Raw genomic sequence first — 17,294 nt, 5'->3', positions numbered from 1 at the left:
ACAATCGAATATCAGTTTGGATTAAAATATTCTAAAATCTTTGTTTGTTTTAATGTTGCTTCACATTTTGCAACGGCCGAATTTCTTAATCGGCGTGAGATCTCGCAATCTACCTTATTGGCTTCTTCTTGTTGAGAATACTACTCCATGAATTATTGCAGGTGCAATGCAGCTTCTCTAGCTTCTTTACTCAAATCTAGCTTCTTCCCTAGCTTCTTCAAACCTTTGTCGGTTACAATAGCATTATGGACATCGCCACCGTCAAATTCCAAGTCTGTGTCAGCTTCTTAATCTGTTTCGTCCGACTCTATTGCCAGTTCAACGATTTCATTATTTATCTTAGCAATCGATAGCCGTTTGCATCATCATCACAAATTAACCAATAGTTTGGCTTATCGCAATGTTCATATAAAATGAATTGATGCCTCAATTTTTGCTTATGTAGTCAATAAAAATGTACGGACCCTGACAGTTAACAGAGGTGACGGTTAATGGAAAGACGGATAATCGAGGTTCCACTGTAGTAGTAAATATTAGTAATTAGTAGTATATTGAAAGATTTTGAAAATACCATGGATCCAACGAGTTACAAATGCAGAAGTATTAAGAAGGCTATAAAGAGACTGCGAGGTGATAAAGAACATCAAAACAAGAAAGCTAGAATATTTGGGCCACATTACCAGAGGTTCGAAATATAAGATATTGAGGCTAATAATGCAGGGTAAAATTAAGGGTAAAAGATCCATAGGTAGTAGAATAATTTCTTGGCTAAGAAACTTAAGCTGGCTGAGTGGTATTTTTGTAGCTCAGTAGATCTTTTCAGAGCAACCTCCAATAAGGTATGGATAGCTGTGATGATAGGCAACCTCCGATAGGAGAAGGAACTACAAAAATTAGAAGTTAAATGTTAGTCAATGTAAATAATATTAACAGGAATCGTTTCAAGTTATCACTAATGAACATACCGATGCTAATCTCTGCCTTTTACATACAATGAAGTACCAAAAAGTAGCAAAGATCAGGTCTCAAAGTTTCAATTGTTTTGTTTTGTTTGAGACACATTCTTGTACACAAAATTTTTTATAAGAATTGTATTGTTGACTTTTAAGATTAGAAAGTTAGCGATACTCTCGAATATATGTTTTTGTTTGTGCTCAGGTGTCTAGATATTATTTTGCATTAACTCGTGTCTGGTAGTCAAGGAGAGAAGATGGGTTAAGTTGAACTGCAATATATTCTCTTTATCAGTACTAATTAATTATTGAGTGGCACATACTTAAATCAGTATTTTTTTCTATTCAACAATGTGTAGATAAAAAACTATAGATTTACGATAAGTTTCTCGGAAAGTATATTGTTGAGAGAAAGTTTCAACGTTTTGAAAAAATTCTACGTCCATCTTTCATTATCATCAGGACTTTCTTCACTGCGGTTGGTATTATTGAGATTTCTTCAATAAAAGATATCTTTTACTAGAAAGAGTGGTCATTGTAGTCGGTTAGAAAGTGTGGACGATCTTCAGTCAATAGATTTTGGTAATAATATATCTTTCTTTTTATCCATTCTTAGGGATTTTGTTGTTCTCCAATTGTCCTATATTTAACTTTTGGCTTCAGCATTGCTTTTTTAGACATCTTTAAAGCGACTTGTATAGTATTTTCAATCTTCAGTGTCTTTTGTCTGTAACCATATATGTTATTTGCCCGATTTTTTCTCTGCTACCTTTACTTTAATATCTTCACTCCGCCATTAGTTTGTATTCCTTTAATTCAGTATTTGTTCTCTCAAGGCTTCTTTAGCCGCTTCGCTTATACATTCTATTATGTTTGGATATGTATAACGCATGTAGGACAGACGAATACGTCATATTAAGCAGTTTAATTTCATTCTGTAGAGAATTGTGGATCTACAGATCCTCACAATGTGTCGGTAATGGAAAAAAGATTTGAACCCTTAAAATATAAGAAATTTCACACTCTGCCCCACTGAAAACGTAAACTCTATCATTGTACAATATGTACATATGTACAGCGCAGATTCTGAAGATGCTGGTGGGGTATGGCGTCTATGGGTAGTATTATAATCGGTGTATGAGAGATAGGCTATTGATTATGTACTATAGAAAGGAACTACAATGTTAACGGGGTTTTATTATTTCATATGGTCAATGAATCTCTATATATGAAAAAACCGCGGAGTGCTACCATTTAAAGGGGTGCGTTTTTGAGAAATATGTGAATTAGTCCCTGGGCACAGGTTATATTAGGGTGAGTTCTATGCATTTTTGTTACAAACACGTCTACATAAAAATTGTTCCTGGTTAAATTTTCTATCTAAATATAACTTTTTAAAGTCAAAGATACTTTTTTTTACAAAAATATATTCAAAAGAAAAAGCACAAAGAAACCCAAAAGAAAGAAATTTTGTTTCTTGTCCCATAACTTTTGTCCACGGGTATATATGTATAGACATTGCTTCACAGAAAAAAAACTTACATATTTTCTCTTTAAAATGATGTTTGGTAGAGGTCATTAGGATTTATAGTTTTCGAAATATGATTTTTCAAATTTCGCCACTCACAGCAATTTTGGGCAATTTTCCTTGTTATTTCGCAAATATTGTTCTGTAACTTTTTTATAAGTAACTTTAGGCATATTCATTGGTCCACGTAAGAGAAATAGAAATCAATTACCTTTAAAATGTTCTACTGTATAATGTTGTACGACTTCTTTTAAAGAGGTTATCTTTTTCAAGATTTTATACTTTTAACGCGTTTTTATATTTTTTACGAATATTTTTTAAATTTTCCATTATAACTTTTTTTTCTATATTTAGGTATATATTATATAATAAAAAGAAAGCTTATTTTGGTTTCTTTAAAATGGTGTATTATAAAAAATTCTAGGATTATTTTTGAATAAGATATGCTTTTTCAAAATGTAATAAGTACTTGCAACGATTTTTGATTTTAGGATTATTTTTTAAATTTTTCATTGTAATTTTTTTATGTGATTGTGTGTTATGATTGAATCTTATTTTTTATAGGTAATACTTTGGATCCACTTGACTCGGACTTGACTTGACTTGAAGCTCCTGCACCACAAGCTTTGCTTGAAAAAATAGCATGTAAATGTACCAAAGAATGTACAAAAAACTGCGGTTGTAGGAAGATAGGAATTAGTTGCTCAATATTCTGCAAAGGGTGCATGTGCATGGGTATTAATTGTGGGAACTCTAAGATAACTGAGGTGTCAGAGGAAGATATTGAATCTAATGCTAACGAAGAGATGGACTTTGATTCTAAAAATTTTTTAAATGTCAACGTTTAAATAATTTTAACTAAAGTGATGTTTTCTAAGACTAATGTTTTCGTAATTTTTGTAAATGAAATCATTTTAAATAATACAGGTAAAAAATACCAACGAATCACTCGGATTCCATTATTTAAATATAGATGATACACCATTTTAAAGAACAGAAAGTAAGCCATCTTTATTGAGCAATATATAGTATATTCATGTACAAGAAAAAAGTTATGAGAAATTTCAAAAATAATCGTAAAAAATAATAGATATGTTTTTTATATTAGGTATTATAATATAATATATAATATATAATATGTAATATATAATATATAATATATAATATATAATATATAATATATAATATATAATATATAATATATAATATATAATATATAATATATAATATATAATATATAATATATAATATATAATATATAATATAATATTATATAATATATAATATATTATATAATAATACTATTTTATTTTTATATTATATTATAAAAAATCGTTAAAAGTATAAAACATTTAAAAACCATAATCTCTTTAAAAAAAAGTCGTACAACATTATACAGTAGACCATCTTAAAGGTAATTGATTTCTATTTCTATTACGTGTACATTGTATATACCTAAAGTTACGTAGAAAAAAGTTACAGAACAATATTTGCGAAATAACAAGGAAAATTGCCCAAAATTGCTGTGAGTGGCGAAATTTGAAAAATCATATCTCGAAAACTATAAATCCTAATTACCTCTACTAAACAACATTTTAAAGAAAAAATATGTAGATTTTTTTTCTGTAAAGCAATGTCTATATCTATATCCTCGTGGACAAAAGTTATGGGACAAAAAACAAAATTTCTTTCTTTTGGGTTATTTTGTGCTTTTTCTTTTGAATATATTTTTGTAAAAAAAAGTACCATTGACTTTAAATGGTGATATTTAGATACGAAATTTAACCAGGAACAATTTTTATGTAGATATGTTTGTACCAAAAGTGCATAGAACTCACCCTAATGTAACCTGTGCCCAGAGACTAATTCACCCATTTCTCAAAAACGCACCACTTTAAATGGTAGCACTCCGCGGTTTTTCATATATAGATGTCCATTGACTATATGAAATAATAAAACCCCGTTAATGTTGTAGTTCCTTTTAGCTATCTTATTTTGAATTTAATCAATAGCCTAAGAGGAAGTATTTGAAATAATGAAATAACAAATATTAATTATTCGTTTTTTCATTATTATTATTCTAAGTTAACTTATTGTATCTCTTTTCTGTCAAAAATCTACTACCAACTTAAAAGCCTTCGTAAAAAATGGAAGTGGAAGGTGATAAAATATTTTTCCTAAAACGGAAATCGTTCTCAAAACATAAATTACACGTTTTGAATTTTGATAATGACTTTCAAACGAACTCTAAACGTCAAAGAGAAAAGATAATTTTTAAGTAAAATTACAGTGAATTTTCATTTTTGAACACTGACGATATTTGTAACATTTGACGGGTAGTTTATTTAGATTTCTTCTACACTTCTCCAAGAAATTAACGCACCACCACCTTAAAAATGGATAATTTTTAATGTTTTGAATTTCCTAAACCTGTTGTCCAATTTAAGTGATTGTTTTAATATGATATAGCCTTATTCTTTAACAATATTACTCTGTGTTTTTTTCTCAAACATCGCATCACACTGTGGGATATATTCTAGCATCTAAAAAAAACTGAAATTGAAACCCAACTATAGATTCATGTTTTCTCAACATTCTGTTTTTTGATTCATTCGTCTATTTTGGATAATAAAAAAGTTACGTAATTTAACAACTAGCCAAGTTTTTCATCAATACAGGGTGTTTTTAAATAAGTATCGGAAACTTTAAGGGGTAATTCTGCATGAAAAAATAATGACAGTTTGCTTGATAAACTTATGTCCGCAAATGTTTCGTTTCCGAGATAGGGGGTGTTGAATCGTTTCTTACAAACTGGCGATTGTCTATTGCTCTAAAACCGGTTGAGATATTCAAATGAAATTTGGTGGGTTGTAAGAGATGGTTATTGCGCATTTTTTGACATACAATTGAGAATTTTATATTCGCCATTGGCGCGCATACGGATCATATTACGAGTATGCCCGCAATGGAGAACATTAAATCCTTAATTTTATGTCAAAAATGAGAGATAATTACCTCTTAAAACCCATCAAATTTCATTTGCACATCTGAACCAGTTTTAGAGCAATAAATAGATCGTTAGTTTATAAGAAAAATTTCAACATCCTCTATCTCGGAAACGAAGAATTTGCGGACATACGTTTATCAAGCAAACTGTCATTATTTTTGCAGGTCAAACCTGCAAACAGGTGTATGTTCTCAAAAAAAATTGATAGTGTATATAAAATAATTTTTTACACACTATCAATTTTTTTGAGAACACACACCTGTTTGCCGGTTTGACCTACTTAGAAGTGTGTACAAGTCATTCAGTCTTTTTCAATTATTTTTTCAAGCCGAATTACCCCTTAAAGCTTTCCATACTTGTTTAAAAACACCCTGGATTGATGAAAAACTTGGTTGGTCGTTAAAGTAAACTTTTTACCGAACGAATCTCTTGTTATTTATAATCTAAAAAATGTTTTAGATAGTGTTTTTAGTTCGATGCATAGTTTTTAAGGTATTCACAAAAAACCGTCCGAAAAGGTGTCAGTTTTCAATAAAAATAGCCAGTTTTCAACTACGCATAACTCAAAAAGTATTGAGTTCTCAAAAAAAAGTATAGACCAGTTTTTGCTTAGAGGTAGGTTCTTTAGCCACTTTTTTATTCCTGGTTATTTTGACCAACAAATTTTCCAACCCCTTGAAGGGGTGGGAACCGCCCCAAGATAAAAAAGTGCCATGGTATATAGGGTAGATTGTGTTTCTTTAGCTATTCCCTACTTACTGTGAAAATGTCAAGTACATCGATGTAGTAGGATGGAATTCGGAGCCAAATACCATCATTGACTGCCCCATAATAATGCTCGCGGTAATGCTATGATCGCGGTAGAGAGGACACACAAGATTATAGCAAAATTTCTATTTACTGTAACTTTTCGAGTTTTTAAGCTATAGCAACAAGTTTTATGTCATTGGAAAGGTAATTTTGCATTCTTTTAAAATATGTAAAAATATAAAGGATATCTAAAAAATTAAGATTTTTTTTTCATTTCTGGTTCAACCGGAAGCCATATTTTGGGTAAAATTTATTGTGATAATAGATAATAAAATACCATATGTGTCTGCCAAATTTAAAATTTTAGATTCTATTATAGAGGAAGTTACGGGCACTCGAATATTTTTTTATAAAAGAGTCATAACTCCCCTCCTATAGGAAGTTAAAAAATCTGACTAATGTCTTTCAATTAACCGATAGGATATCAAAAATATATCAAAAAATAAACAAATTCCTTGAAGCAATTTTTGAGAAAATCTAGTTCAAAGTTATGTCAAATTTTCACCCCTTAAATATAGGCAACCCATAACTTTTTCTGAAAAACGATAAGATTCTTCCTATAGCCCCATCTTTAGGCTATATAACGACTTTTTCAAATTAAACTTATCTTGAACAAGTTTTTAGATAGGTAAGGAAATGTATCGGTTGGGCGGTTTCCCATGTTGGCCGCCATTTTAATTTGGAAATGTTAAATTCCGTATTTCTATTTACCTATTAATGAGCTAACTTTGAACTAACTATAACTTTAAGAGGTTTTGTTAAAAGCTTAGTTTCTCGACAAAATTCTCTTAAACTTACTCATACCGAATTTCATCGAAATCGGTCCAGTAGTTTTTGCTGGGCGGTGGCGACATACGTACGCGTACGTACGTAGGTACATATTTCCGACATGTTTTTATTTGCTTTTTAGACTCAGGGGGACTCAAAACGTCGAAAAAAAGTGAAATCTGAAAAAAAAAAATTTGCACGATCCTATAACTTTATCTATTATGCTACGTATGTAGTACGATAAAGGAAAAAACAGAATATTAAAAAAACGTGGGGCTATACTTGGGTTTTAATTTCAGTATTTTATAAGTGCTACAATACTCCACAGTGTGATGCGAACTTCAAGAAGAAAACACAGTTTTATTGGTACTGGTTACACCCGGTATTCAATGACAGTTTACCTATCTAGCAACAATATTAGCCATTACATCGATATTGTTCAAGAATAAGGCTATAACATATTAAAAAATCACTTAAATCAGACAACAGCTTTATCAAATTCAAGACATCAAAAATGACCCATTTTCAAGGTGGTGGTGCGTTAATTTCTGGGAGAAGTATATTAAATAAATATTTAAAAACAATTCCAAATTCTTCTGGGAGAAGTATATTAAATAAATATTTAAAAACAATTCCAAATCATTTTTCAAAAAAATAAGGAACCACAGAAAATAATATGTATATTCATTGGTCAAGTCAGTATCACTCTTTACCTACACCATTGAGCCGAACATCCTCTTTCCCCTCGTGAGGATCAGGCTGACTGCCATTACGGACAACAAGAAAAATATTAGGCCAAAAAAGGAAGTAAGCAGTCTACATCGGCATCTCCACTTCTTGTCGTTTTGCATTCGTTTTAGGAGATGTTCAGATCGTGGCACGTCCAACGTGAAGTCTGCTTCGGGTCGACCACCAGGCTAAAACATTAAGAATTATTCATATTTCAATTCAATTCAATTCAATTCGCGATGTTAAGTCACAGCGACGACCTCCCGTAGATTTCGGCTGAACTAGCTTTGAGGGTGTTTTCAATGGAAAACGCTGTGCGCACATTCATTTAAAATAAGTAATATTCATTATTTTTTAAAAATCCACAAGGAAAAAGTTTTCCTGTAGTTGGCTGTATACCATGTAATACAAAAAACAGTCAAATCCTTTATAAAAGGTATATATGTATTTCAACTCCCTAAAAAGGGCTACATCACAATCACATATCTAGTTTTCGACTGGTTTATCAGTCATCATCAGTGCTTACCTAAAATGAATATAACCTGGTAAAATAATGGATTTTGAAGTTTGGACTACGGTTAAGAAAAGTTGTAGGTTATACTAAAGTGAAGTTTACATGCTCACCCTCACCACCAAGATATAATATAACAAAAATATGAGAGTCAAATCCCTTTATAAGTAATCCGTCAAGGAAACATCGATTGAAATTGCTAACTTAAGCTTGGATGCTTGAAATATTTTTACTAATATGCCCCAGGTAACATCTGAGCTGTGATTTGACTTGTTCACATGGTGGAAGTGTGGCAGCAAGTGAGAATGAAATGGATAGAAATCTCCGAACGATGACAAGACAGAAATGTCAGTTCCACAGGCAGTTGAAAAATTAACTTGTCATAATAACCTGTCATATTAACCACCTCCACTAACAGTACACGTGAATACATTTTTAACTACAACATCTAGTTTACTGGATTTTAAATGATAATTTTCACAATAGAGTGTGTTGTTACATCATTTCTAATTTTAACAAGATGTACATCATAGTCTTTAAATATGACAAGTTAATTATTCAACTTCCTGTGGAACTGTCAATTCTGTCTTGTCATCGCTCGGAGGTTTCTATCTATTTCATTGTCACTTGCTGCCACACTTCCACCATGTGAACAAGTCAAATCACAGCTCAGATGTTACCTGGGGCATATTAGTAAAAATATTTCAAGCATCCAAGCTTAAGTTAGCAATTTCAATCGATGTTTTTACTTATACAGGGCTTTTACCTTCATATTTTTGTTATAATATATCTTGGTGGTTAGCATGTAAACTTCACGTGAGTATAACCTACAACTTTTCTTAACCGTAGTCAAAATTTCAAAATCTTTGCATTATTTTACCAGGTTATATTCATTTTAGATAAGCACTGATGATGACTGGTAAACCAGTCGAAAACTAGTTATCTGATTGTGATGTAGCCCTTTTTATTGATTTTAAATATATACCTTTTATAAAGGATTTTACTGTTTTTTGATTCATTATTTAGTTTTATATGATTTAAATTAATTATTGGACAATATACAGATACGGCAATTTTTCAAATAGGCCATTCAGTATGTGAAACAAAGATAACGCTTAATTGTTTGAATACGAGTAAGACACAATAGACGCATGTTGGAGTAGCGAGTCTGACATTTAAACAGTGTTGTTATATTTTTGTTACATCATTCCTTCTAAAATATTAGTCGGATAAATGAGTGTAAAATAATATTTAAAGCTACTACGATTTATTTATTGTATAATGAAAATTAATATTGCCCCAATAAAACTTAAATGAAAGAGTCATGCAACTTTTGTTTTTGAAACGATTTCATTAATTACTTGATTAATTATCAAAGAACACTGAATTGAGGAATTGATGTGTGGCAAGAGCGTAAGCTAAACAAAGTTTGTTTCTTTGTTAATTAATCAAGTAATTAATGGAATCGTTTAAAAACAACAGTTACATGACTAATTTATTTAAGTTTTATTGGGGCAATATTAATTTTCATTCTACAATAAATCGTAGTAGATTTAAATATTATTTTACACACATTTATCTGACTAATAGTTTAGAAGGAATGATGAATGATGTAACGAAAATATAGCAACACTGTTTAAATGTCAAACTCGCTACTCCAAATGTGTGTATTGTATTGTGTCTCACTCGTATTCAAACAATAAAGTGTTATTTTTGTTCCACATACTGAATGGCCTATAGGGTAGTTGAAAAATTGCCGTATATGTATAATGATTAACATGGAATCTTCACCTTTCAATATAACTTGGCGTCGATGTTGTATATACTATTTGTAAAAAAATATGTAAAAATAAATAATGAATATTAGCATGTACGCTCAGCGTTTGACATTGAAAACACACTCGAAGCTGGTTCTGCTGAAATCCACGAGAGATCGTCATTGTGACTTAACATCGCGAATTTAATTTTAAAAAAATGTAGGTATCACTAAAATTACTCAAAAGACGTTACACATAAATATGTAGCTTGTTAAAAAGTAGAAAGAGGAGATATTAAACAAAGAACAGTTGTACACAAGCAAAATATACCTAAATATTAGCATTTAACATATTATTGTAGAGGCAAAGGGGGCTTCAACATGATAATTCGAATTTTTATTTTATTTCAGTTTTATATCGAATGTTTGATGATTATCATCTACATATTTATTTTTCTTCTTCCTTCTCTTTATAAGCTATTATAGGGATGGGAAAAACCTACCGGTTATAACCTAAAACCCTTTCTTTTACTCCATAATAATCGGCTTTTCCGGTTTTTTTTGTTCCGGTTATAACCAGTATTTTCCTTTTAAAATAATAACCGGTGAAAAACCGGATAGTTACCTCTGGAGAAAATAATGAAATCAGAAAAATAAAGGGGAAGTTTTTATATATTATGGGGTCCATATATTAATCGACATTTACAGAGAAACGTCTATAAGCTTATATAAAAGCTAAACCATAATCAGCTAGACAGCTGGTACATATCACTACTCAATCCTAGTATTGGCTGGACGATAAACAGTGTATAAATCGACTGTCTTTTCATCAGTGTGCCAAAATTGCGAATTGCTGAAAAAATGGAGCACAAAGTTCATGATATTTAGCAATATACAGATAACAAAAGGTCAAATCTATATAAATTAAACCCTACAGCTACCTTGGCACTATAATGAATGAATACTGGACCAACAACTAGAATATGACAGCGCTCATCGAAAAAGTTAGATCCACCTTCAACCGAATGAGGACCGACAATAAATTGTTACACCCGAATGTGCTTTTCGATAGGGCGCACATTTCTCACAGGCCGGGTTGAATCAAATTTCTTGCTTGCGGTCTTTTCTGTCCTTTTTTACCGTGTTGAGTCATGAATCTTGAACACAGATATATGTAGAAAATGATATATATAGAAAAAGCAGGTGAGATGTTGCCATATAGGAAAATATTGAAGAACTCGACTGACGAGAAGTAAATGAGGAGGTCCTCAGAAAAATAAAAAATAACCTAAAAGACTTCAGAAATATTGTAAGAAATAAATCCAGATATGCCCTGCTAGAACTTCTAGAATAGAAGCCATCCCGAACCATTTATATATCGATTGATTACCTTGGTATCGGTATATTCTTTCAATAGTATTGATATCGATAATATTGATACTAATTCGAATGAAGAATAACAAACTAAAGTGTAAAATATAACATTATAACCTAATAGTCTAAGATCCGAATAAAGGTCGATCTGTACTCATCTGCTTGCCGGATGAAACATTGTTTATATTAAATTTTATACATAGACAAATATATCTAGCATGGGTTGCCTATCAAAATCGTGTCATAGCTATCCTTAAGGGGGGCCGTAGGGGTTGAAATCAATATTTAAAGCACATTTTTTTGAAAGTGTGGTAGAATTATTTTATTTTTAAATTAAATAGGCATATTTAGTACAATTCATGGATTATTCAAGAAAAAATTCAAAGAAAAATATTAAAAAATACGCCAACGGTGGAAAATTTTTGAAGAAACCTCAGAATATAATGAATTTTGCGGTGGACATCAGAACTCATCACTAGCTCATGGTAAGTTTTTCGAGGTAACGCTGTCGAGTTTTTTTAGTTTTATCGTCTTTTGACTTTTTGATATCACTCGGAAATCAAAACAACGAATGTTTTTTGCAAAAAGGGTGAAAATCAACATATTTATTATTGTTAAAAAAAATATGCATAAAACAAAAAATATCTTGACAGAATTAACTCAAGGAATGTCAAAAGAAAATATAAAATTCCAGGTGGGTCGGTCAAGTAGTTTTTGAGTTACAATGTCTAAAGCCTTTGAAAAAAGCGGTTTAAAAAACGTTTTTAAAGTATTGTCAACTTTTATTTTCAATTTCATTTTTGTCTGTCAAATCGTAAAATGATGCACACCGGAATATCTTTTTAAATCGCGGAGTAATTTTCAAAAACAAAATTAAGAACAGCTGTTGACCGTTGTTCAAGCGTGCTGGCGCGAACTTGCTGCAAAGCGAGTCGAAGGTAAGGATATTCAACACTATCTCCCTACCTCCCTACCTTCGACTCGCTTTGCAGCAAGTTCGCGCCAGCGCGCTTGAACGTAGTGAGAAACGGTCAACAGCTGTTCTCATTTTTGTTTGTAAATTACTCCGCAATTCAAGAACATATTCCGCTGTGCATCACTTTACGATTTGACAGACAAATAAAATTGAAAATAAAAGTTGACAATACTTTAAACGCGTTTTCTCAAAACTGCTTTTTTCAAAGGCTGTAGACATTGTAACTCAAATCTACTTGACAAACACACCTGGAATTTTGTATATATTTTCTTGAGACACTCCTTGAGGAAATGCTGTCGAGATATTTCTTGTTGTATGCCTATTTTTTGTTTAACAATAATAAATACTTATGTTGATTTTCACCCTTTTTTGCAAAAAAAATTCGTTGTTTTGACTTCTGAGTGATATCAAAAAGTTAAAATTCGATAAAACTAAAAAAGTCGACAGCGTTACCTCGAAAAACTCATAAATTAATAAAACCTTTTTGTATTTTTTGTTTACCATGATCCAATGGTGAGTTCTGATGCCCACCGCAAAATTCATTATATTTTGAGGTGTCTTCAAAAATTTGCCACAGTTGGCTTATTTTTCAATATTTTTCTTTTGATTTTTTTCTTGAATAATCTATGAATTGTACTAAAGATGCCTATTTAATTTAAAAATAGAATATTTCTACCATACTTTCAAAAAAATGTCCTTTAAATATTGATTTCAACCCCTACGCCCCCCCCCCTTAAGGATAGCTATGAGACGATTTTGATAGGGAACCCATGCTAGAAATATTTGTCTATGTATGAAATTTAATAAAAACAATGTTTCATCCGGCAAGCAGATGGGCATAGATCGACCTATATTCGGAACTAGTACTATAATGGGTACCTATTAGCTATTGATTAAAAAAACGAACATCGCTTTGTGGAATAATCGAAAACCGGTGTTTTGTTAACAACCGCCATCAATAAGCCATTCTGCTTGTTCATTGGAGGATTGATACCTCTATAAAAGGCTGTCACTCCATCTTTTGGGTGGTCGTCTAATACTCTTCTACCTATGGCAAGACTAATGGGATAATTCCCCTAAAGTAAGACGTCTCTATCATTTTATTCCAAATTTAAATAATATACCAAATTATTTTAACCCAAAAAAAGGATTGATAGGATTAATGGGACCCAAAAAAAGGATTCTCTTACAGGGCACGGTCCGTACCCTACATACCTGCATAGATTTAATTTAAAAGATGATGAATATTGTGAATGTGGAGAAATAGGCACACCAGAACACATATTATTTAATTACGAAAGCCAAACAAATACACAAGAATTACAAAGAATGAGGAAAAGACCTTGTTGGCATAAATATAGAAAATATAATACAAAATGAAGAATTATATAGTACACTAAATAATTTAGCGGACATAATATCAAAGAAACAATTAGAATTATATAATATCAGATGAAGAAGAAATCAAGTAAATATCCAACCTATATGAATTCGAATAAGAAATTATAAAATAAAAAATTAAAATTATGTATAAAAATATGGAATAAAATAATGGTATAACTAAATAAATATTTATATAATAAAAAATTAAAAATTAATATTAAATATAAAATAGAATAAAATAAATAAAAAATAAAAAATTATTAATCAAACAAAAAAAAATATAGCTAAAAACTTGAAATTTTAAAACTCAGTGAATATTTTCGGCTAAGGGTCTGAGGTTCACAGAAATACCATTGGGAATATTATACTAGTCAAATAGACCTACACAACTGGAAGCCCTATAAAAATTATGTTTTCACAAAAAACATTTTAATAAAAAAAATTAAATATTATATTTTTTTATTAAAATTGTGTAAAATTGTTTATTAAAATTGTTTATTAGAATTATTTGTAATTTATAATTTTCAGAATTAGTAATGGATTAGGGCCATTATTAATTAGTTAAATTAAATTAGAAAATTGTTAAAATAAAAATTATGTGTATCAACTATTGTAGTCCCATCAGGAAACGACCTGGATTAGTCTCAAGAGGCCAGGTCATTTCTATTTACTATAAATAAATAAAATAAACTTATTCTACCGATTGGTGGTTTATCTCTTGCTATTTTAGCCACACGGGTCTCCCCATTCTGTTTATGTGGTTATTCTATTCTTTTTCCTATTTAATGTCCATTCGTTTATACACTGCGCTTCTAACTTTTTTCTAAATTATATCTTCACTTCTCTTTGAATTCCTACGTTTATTATTCGTAATTGTTCTCAGTGCTCTCATCTCTACCGTTTCCAGTAGTCTTTGTGTTGTGTCGCGTTTTGTTTCTGATGCATAAATCGTTATATTATGTTTTACACTGGCTATATAAATTCTTGACTTCATCTCACATATTTATTTCTGATTTATATCTTCTTAAATGAATTGCATAAAACAGTTAGTAAGCCATGATATATTTTAAATTATAGTGGACATTTACGTGAAGCGCCTTTTACACAACATTACTCCTTATATCATAAAACATGACATGCTTCCTTGCTAATAAAGGAGTAGCATTAGCTATTTTTACCAAACTGTCAATTACTTACAATTACACACATCAATAGTACATTGCAATTTTATTAGTTAACTGGATAATTAATGTGTTAAATAAGGCGCCAATAATAAAACTGGCTGGAAATAGTAAAATATTGTTTAGTAACCGTTTTTTGATATGTAGCATGACCAACTAGATTTAAAAAATGCTGTAAACCGTTTAAAAAAGGAAAAAGAATTTGGGTCAGATTTATTGCATGTACCTATTGCATGTAAAATATAATTTAGGACTATGGGTACCAACACACTACCGGGTTTACAAAATATTAGTCGTTACAACAATCTGCCATATAATTAATGAGATCAGTGCGTGGAGGAATTACAATAATTAAGTTGCATATATGCAAGATTAAACGACATTAGATCTAGGACGGGTAATGTACACAATACGCCATATAGGGTTAAGTAGCTTCGTTTCTAAATTGCCATTTAACTATTCACTTCCCCAATAGAAAATTTATTGTCGATAGTAACACAAAAGAGTCAAACTTCAAATATTATTTATGGCAAAAATATTGAATATTCTGAAATTGTCCCGTAAAGTAAAATTTTTGTGATGGAATTCTTAGCCCTTCCAGTGTCATAGGGATAGGACTTCTTTTCCGAATGCGATGTTTTAAGTATTAAATCTGACATAGGCTATATGGTGGCCAATATAATCTTTTAACCTTCGGATGACCAAGCGGGGGAAATTGTGACCCCAACGTATGCTTTTCTTTAATAAATTCAAAAGTATTTTCAATTTTTAACTCATTATTTTTTTATTTGACTTTAATATCATTCTAGATATCCTCATATTTTGAACTAAAAAACAATTCCCTATATTTTACGAATAAAAAATATATTCTGAAGTTGATGAACATTCGCGACCAACATATTTTTAGGTCTGTCTAGTCAAACTGATTTTGGTTTTACATGAAAGAAACATGCCAAATCCACCATTTTTGGGGAGGCGTATTATGATTGAACAAGGATTATAAAAAAAATTGTTTTGGATAACGTCACACATATGTGACACTAGTTTATAGTAATAAAAATTTGAACATAACCCAAGTGTCACACATATGTGACATATACATTTTTAGCTACTACTTATAAAAAATCATTTATTTATTTAACATTAACAAAACTAAAAATTACTTCCAATAAAAAATAAAACATATAAGTTTAATTGTCTTTTCTGTGCCACTCAGCAAAACAGGGTGTAACACATAACCCAATGGGCCGTCCATCACTTCCCTTACATTCCTGGCATGTGTACCAGGCGACAGCCCTTTTGTTGGTTGCACTGCACTGTCGACATCTTTTCCGCTTATTTTCTTTTTTTAAGTTGTGTGCCGCAACAATTTTTTTCTGCTTGGCTGTTGTGTTTGTCCCAATAAATGTTTGATCACTTCGTCTCTAAACTGAAGGTACGGCATTATTGTTTTCTTTGACGTGTTCCTATTTTTATTCAAAAACCAGTTGCCATTCCACATGCAAATATCTAGTAAGTGAAAGAAAACTTTCATGTATCATCTCAAAGTTTTTCGTGGTGTGCCATAATATGAAGTCATCTGGTCAATTCTGTCAATTCCTGACATAAAGGAATTGTAGTCACGTATCATTACTGGCTTCAACTTTTTCTGGCCTCTACGATTTTCAACTTCAACCATTTCGGAACCATGCTTGGATGAAATCATTATTACATTTCTCTTATCTTTCCATTTTAATACTGTGACTGTGATTGGACCTCTTCTTTGCCATACGACTTCTACTTTCTTTAATTTTTTTGTAATAAAACTCTTTGGGTTACTTTTTCTATTCTTTTTAGTGTTCCACAAACGTAGGTCTTCTTTTTATGTAAAAACTTGGCAAGCTCATAACTGTTGTAATATGTAGATAGTGTTCCATTTCTCTAAATATTCAGTAACAAGCCTGTGAACTACTTCAAACGCATGCCCAATTTCATTTACTACTGTCCCCTTGCCGCTGTAGATTAGGAAATACATATAGTAAAAATCCATCAGAGCTAATAATATCTCATAAATTTTTATTCCATATTTACTAGTTTTTTTTTCGGCATATACGGTCGGAATATTAACCGCCCTCTCCACAGTAAGAGGGCTTCGTCAAGACGTAAGTTCTCTCCTGGATAGTAAACGTTAGAGATATTATTTATAATATGACTCGTAACGTTTTTAATTTTGTGAAGTCGATCTTGAACTTCTACGTCTTCCGGCTTGTAAAAACAAATACATATTTTCAAGAATAGCTTCAAGCTTGGATCTGGGCATAGTTTTTCCAAATATTGAA

The 17,294-nt window shown here is 31.0% G+C and overlaps 1 protein-coding gene across 2 annotated transcripts in view; it reads right to left on the bottom strand.

Moving 5' to 3' along the window:
* Nucleotides 1–4,164: 4,164 nt before the first annotated feature.
* The window catches only part of LOC114334023 (uncharacterized), a 341,942-nt gene continuing 328,812 nt past the window's right edge, over nt 4,165–17,294 (bottom strand). Inside the window, exon 6 of one of the 2 annotated variants that reach the window (XM_050644347.1) lies at nt 4,165–7,983. In XM_050644347.1, the coding sequence (XP_050500304.1) occupies nt 7,780–7,983 (204 nt within the window). In that variant the 3' untranslated portion in view covers nt 4,165–7,779. The remainder of the gene's footprint in view (nt 7,984–17,294) is intronic. The other variant, XM_050644346.1, reaches the window with a different exon arrangement.

This window comes from Diabrotica virgifera, chromosome 2, assembly GCF_917563875.1.
Source record: "Diabrotica virgifera virgifera chromosome 2, PGI_DIABVI_V3a".
Classification (NCBI taxonomy): domain Eukaryota; kingdom Metazoa; phylum Arthropoda; class Insecta; order Coleoptera; family Chrysomelidae; genus Diabrotica; species Diabrotica virgifera.
The sequence above is the reverse complement of the archived record's forward strand: the minus strand, read 5'-3'. Positions and strand labels throughout refer to the sequence as shown.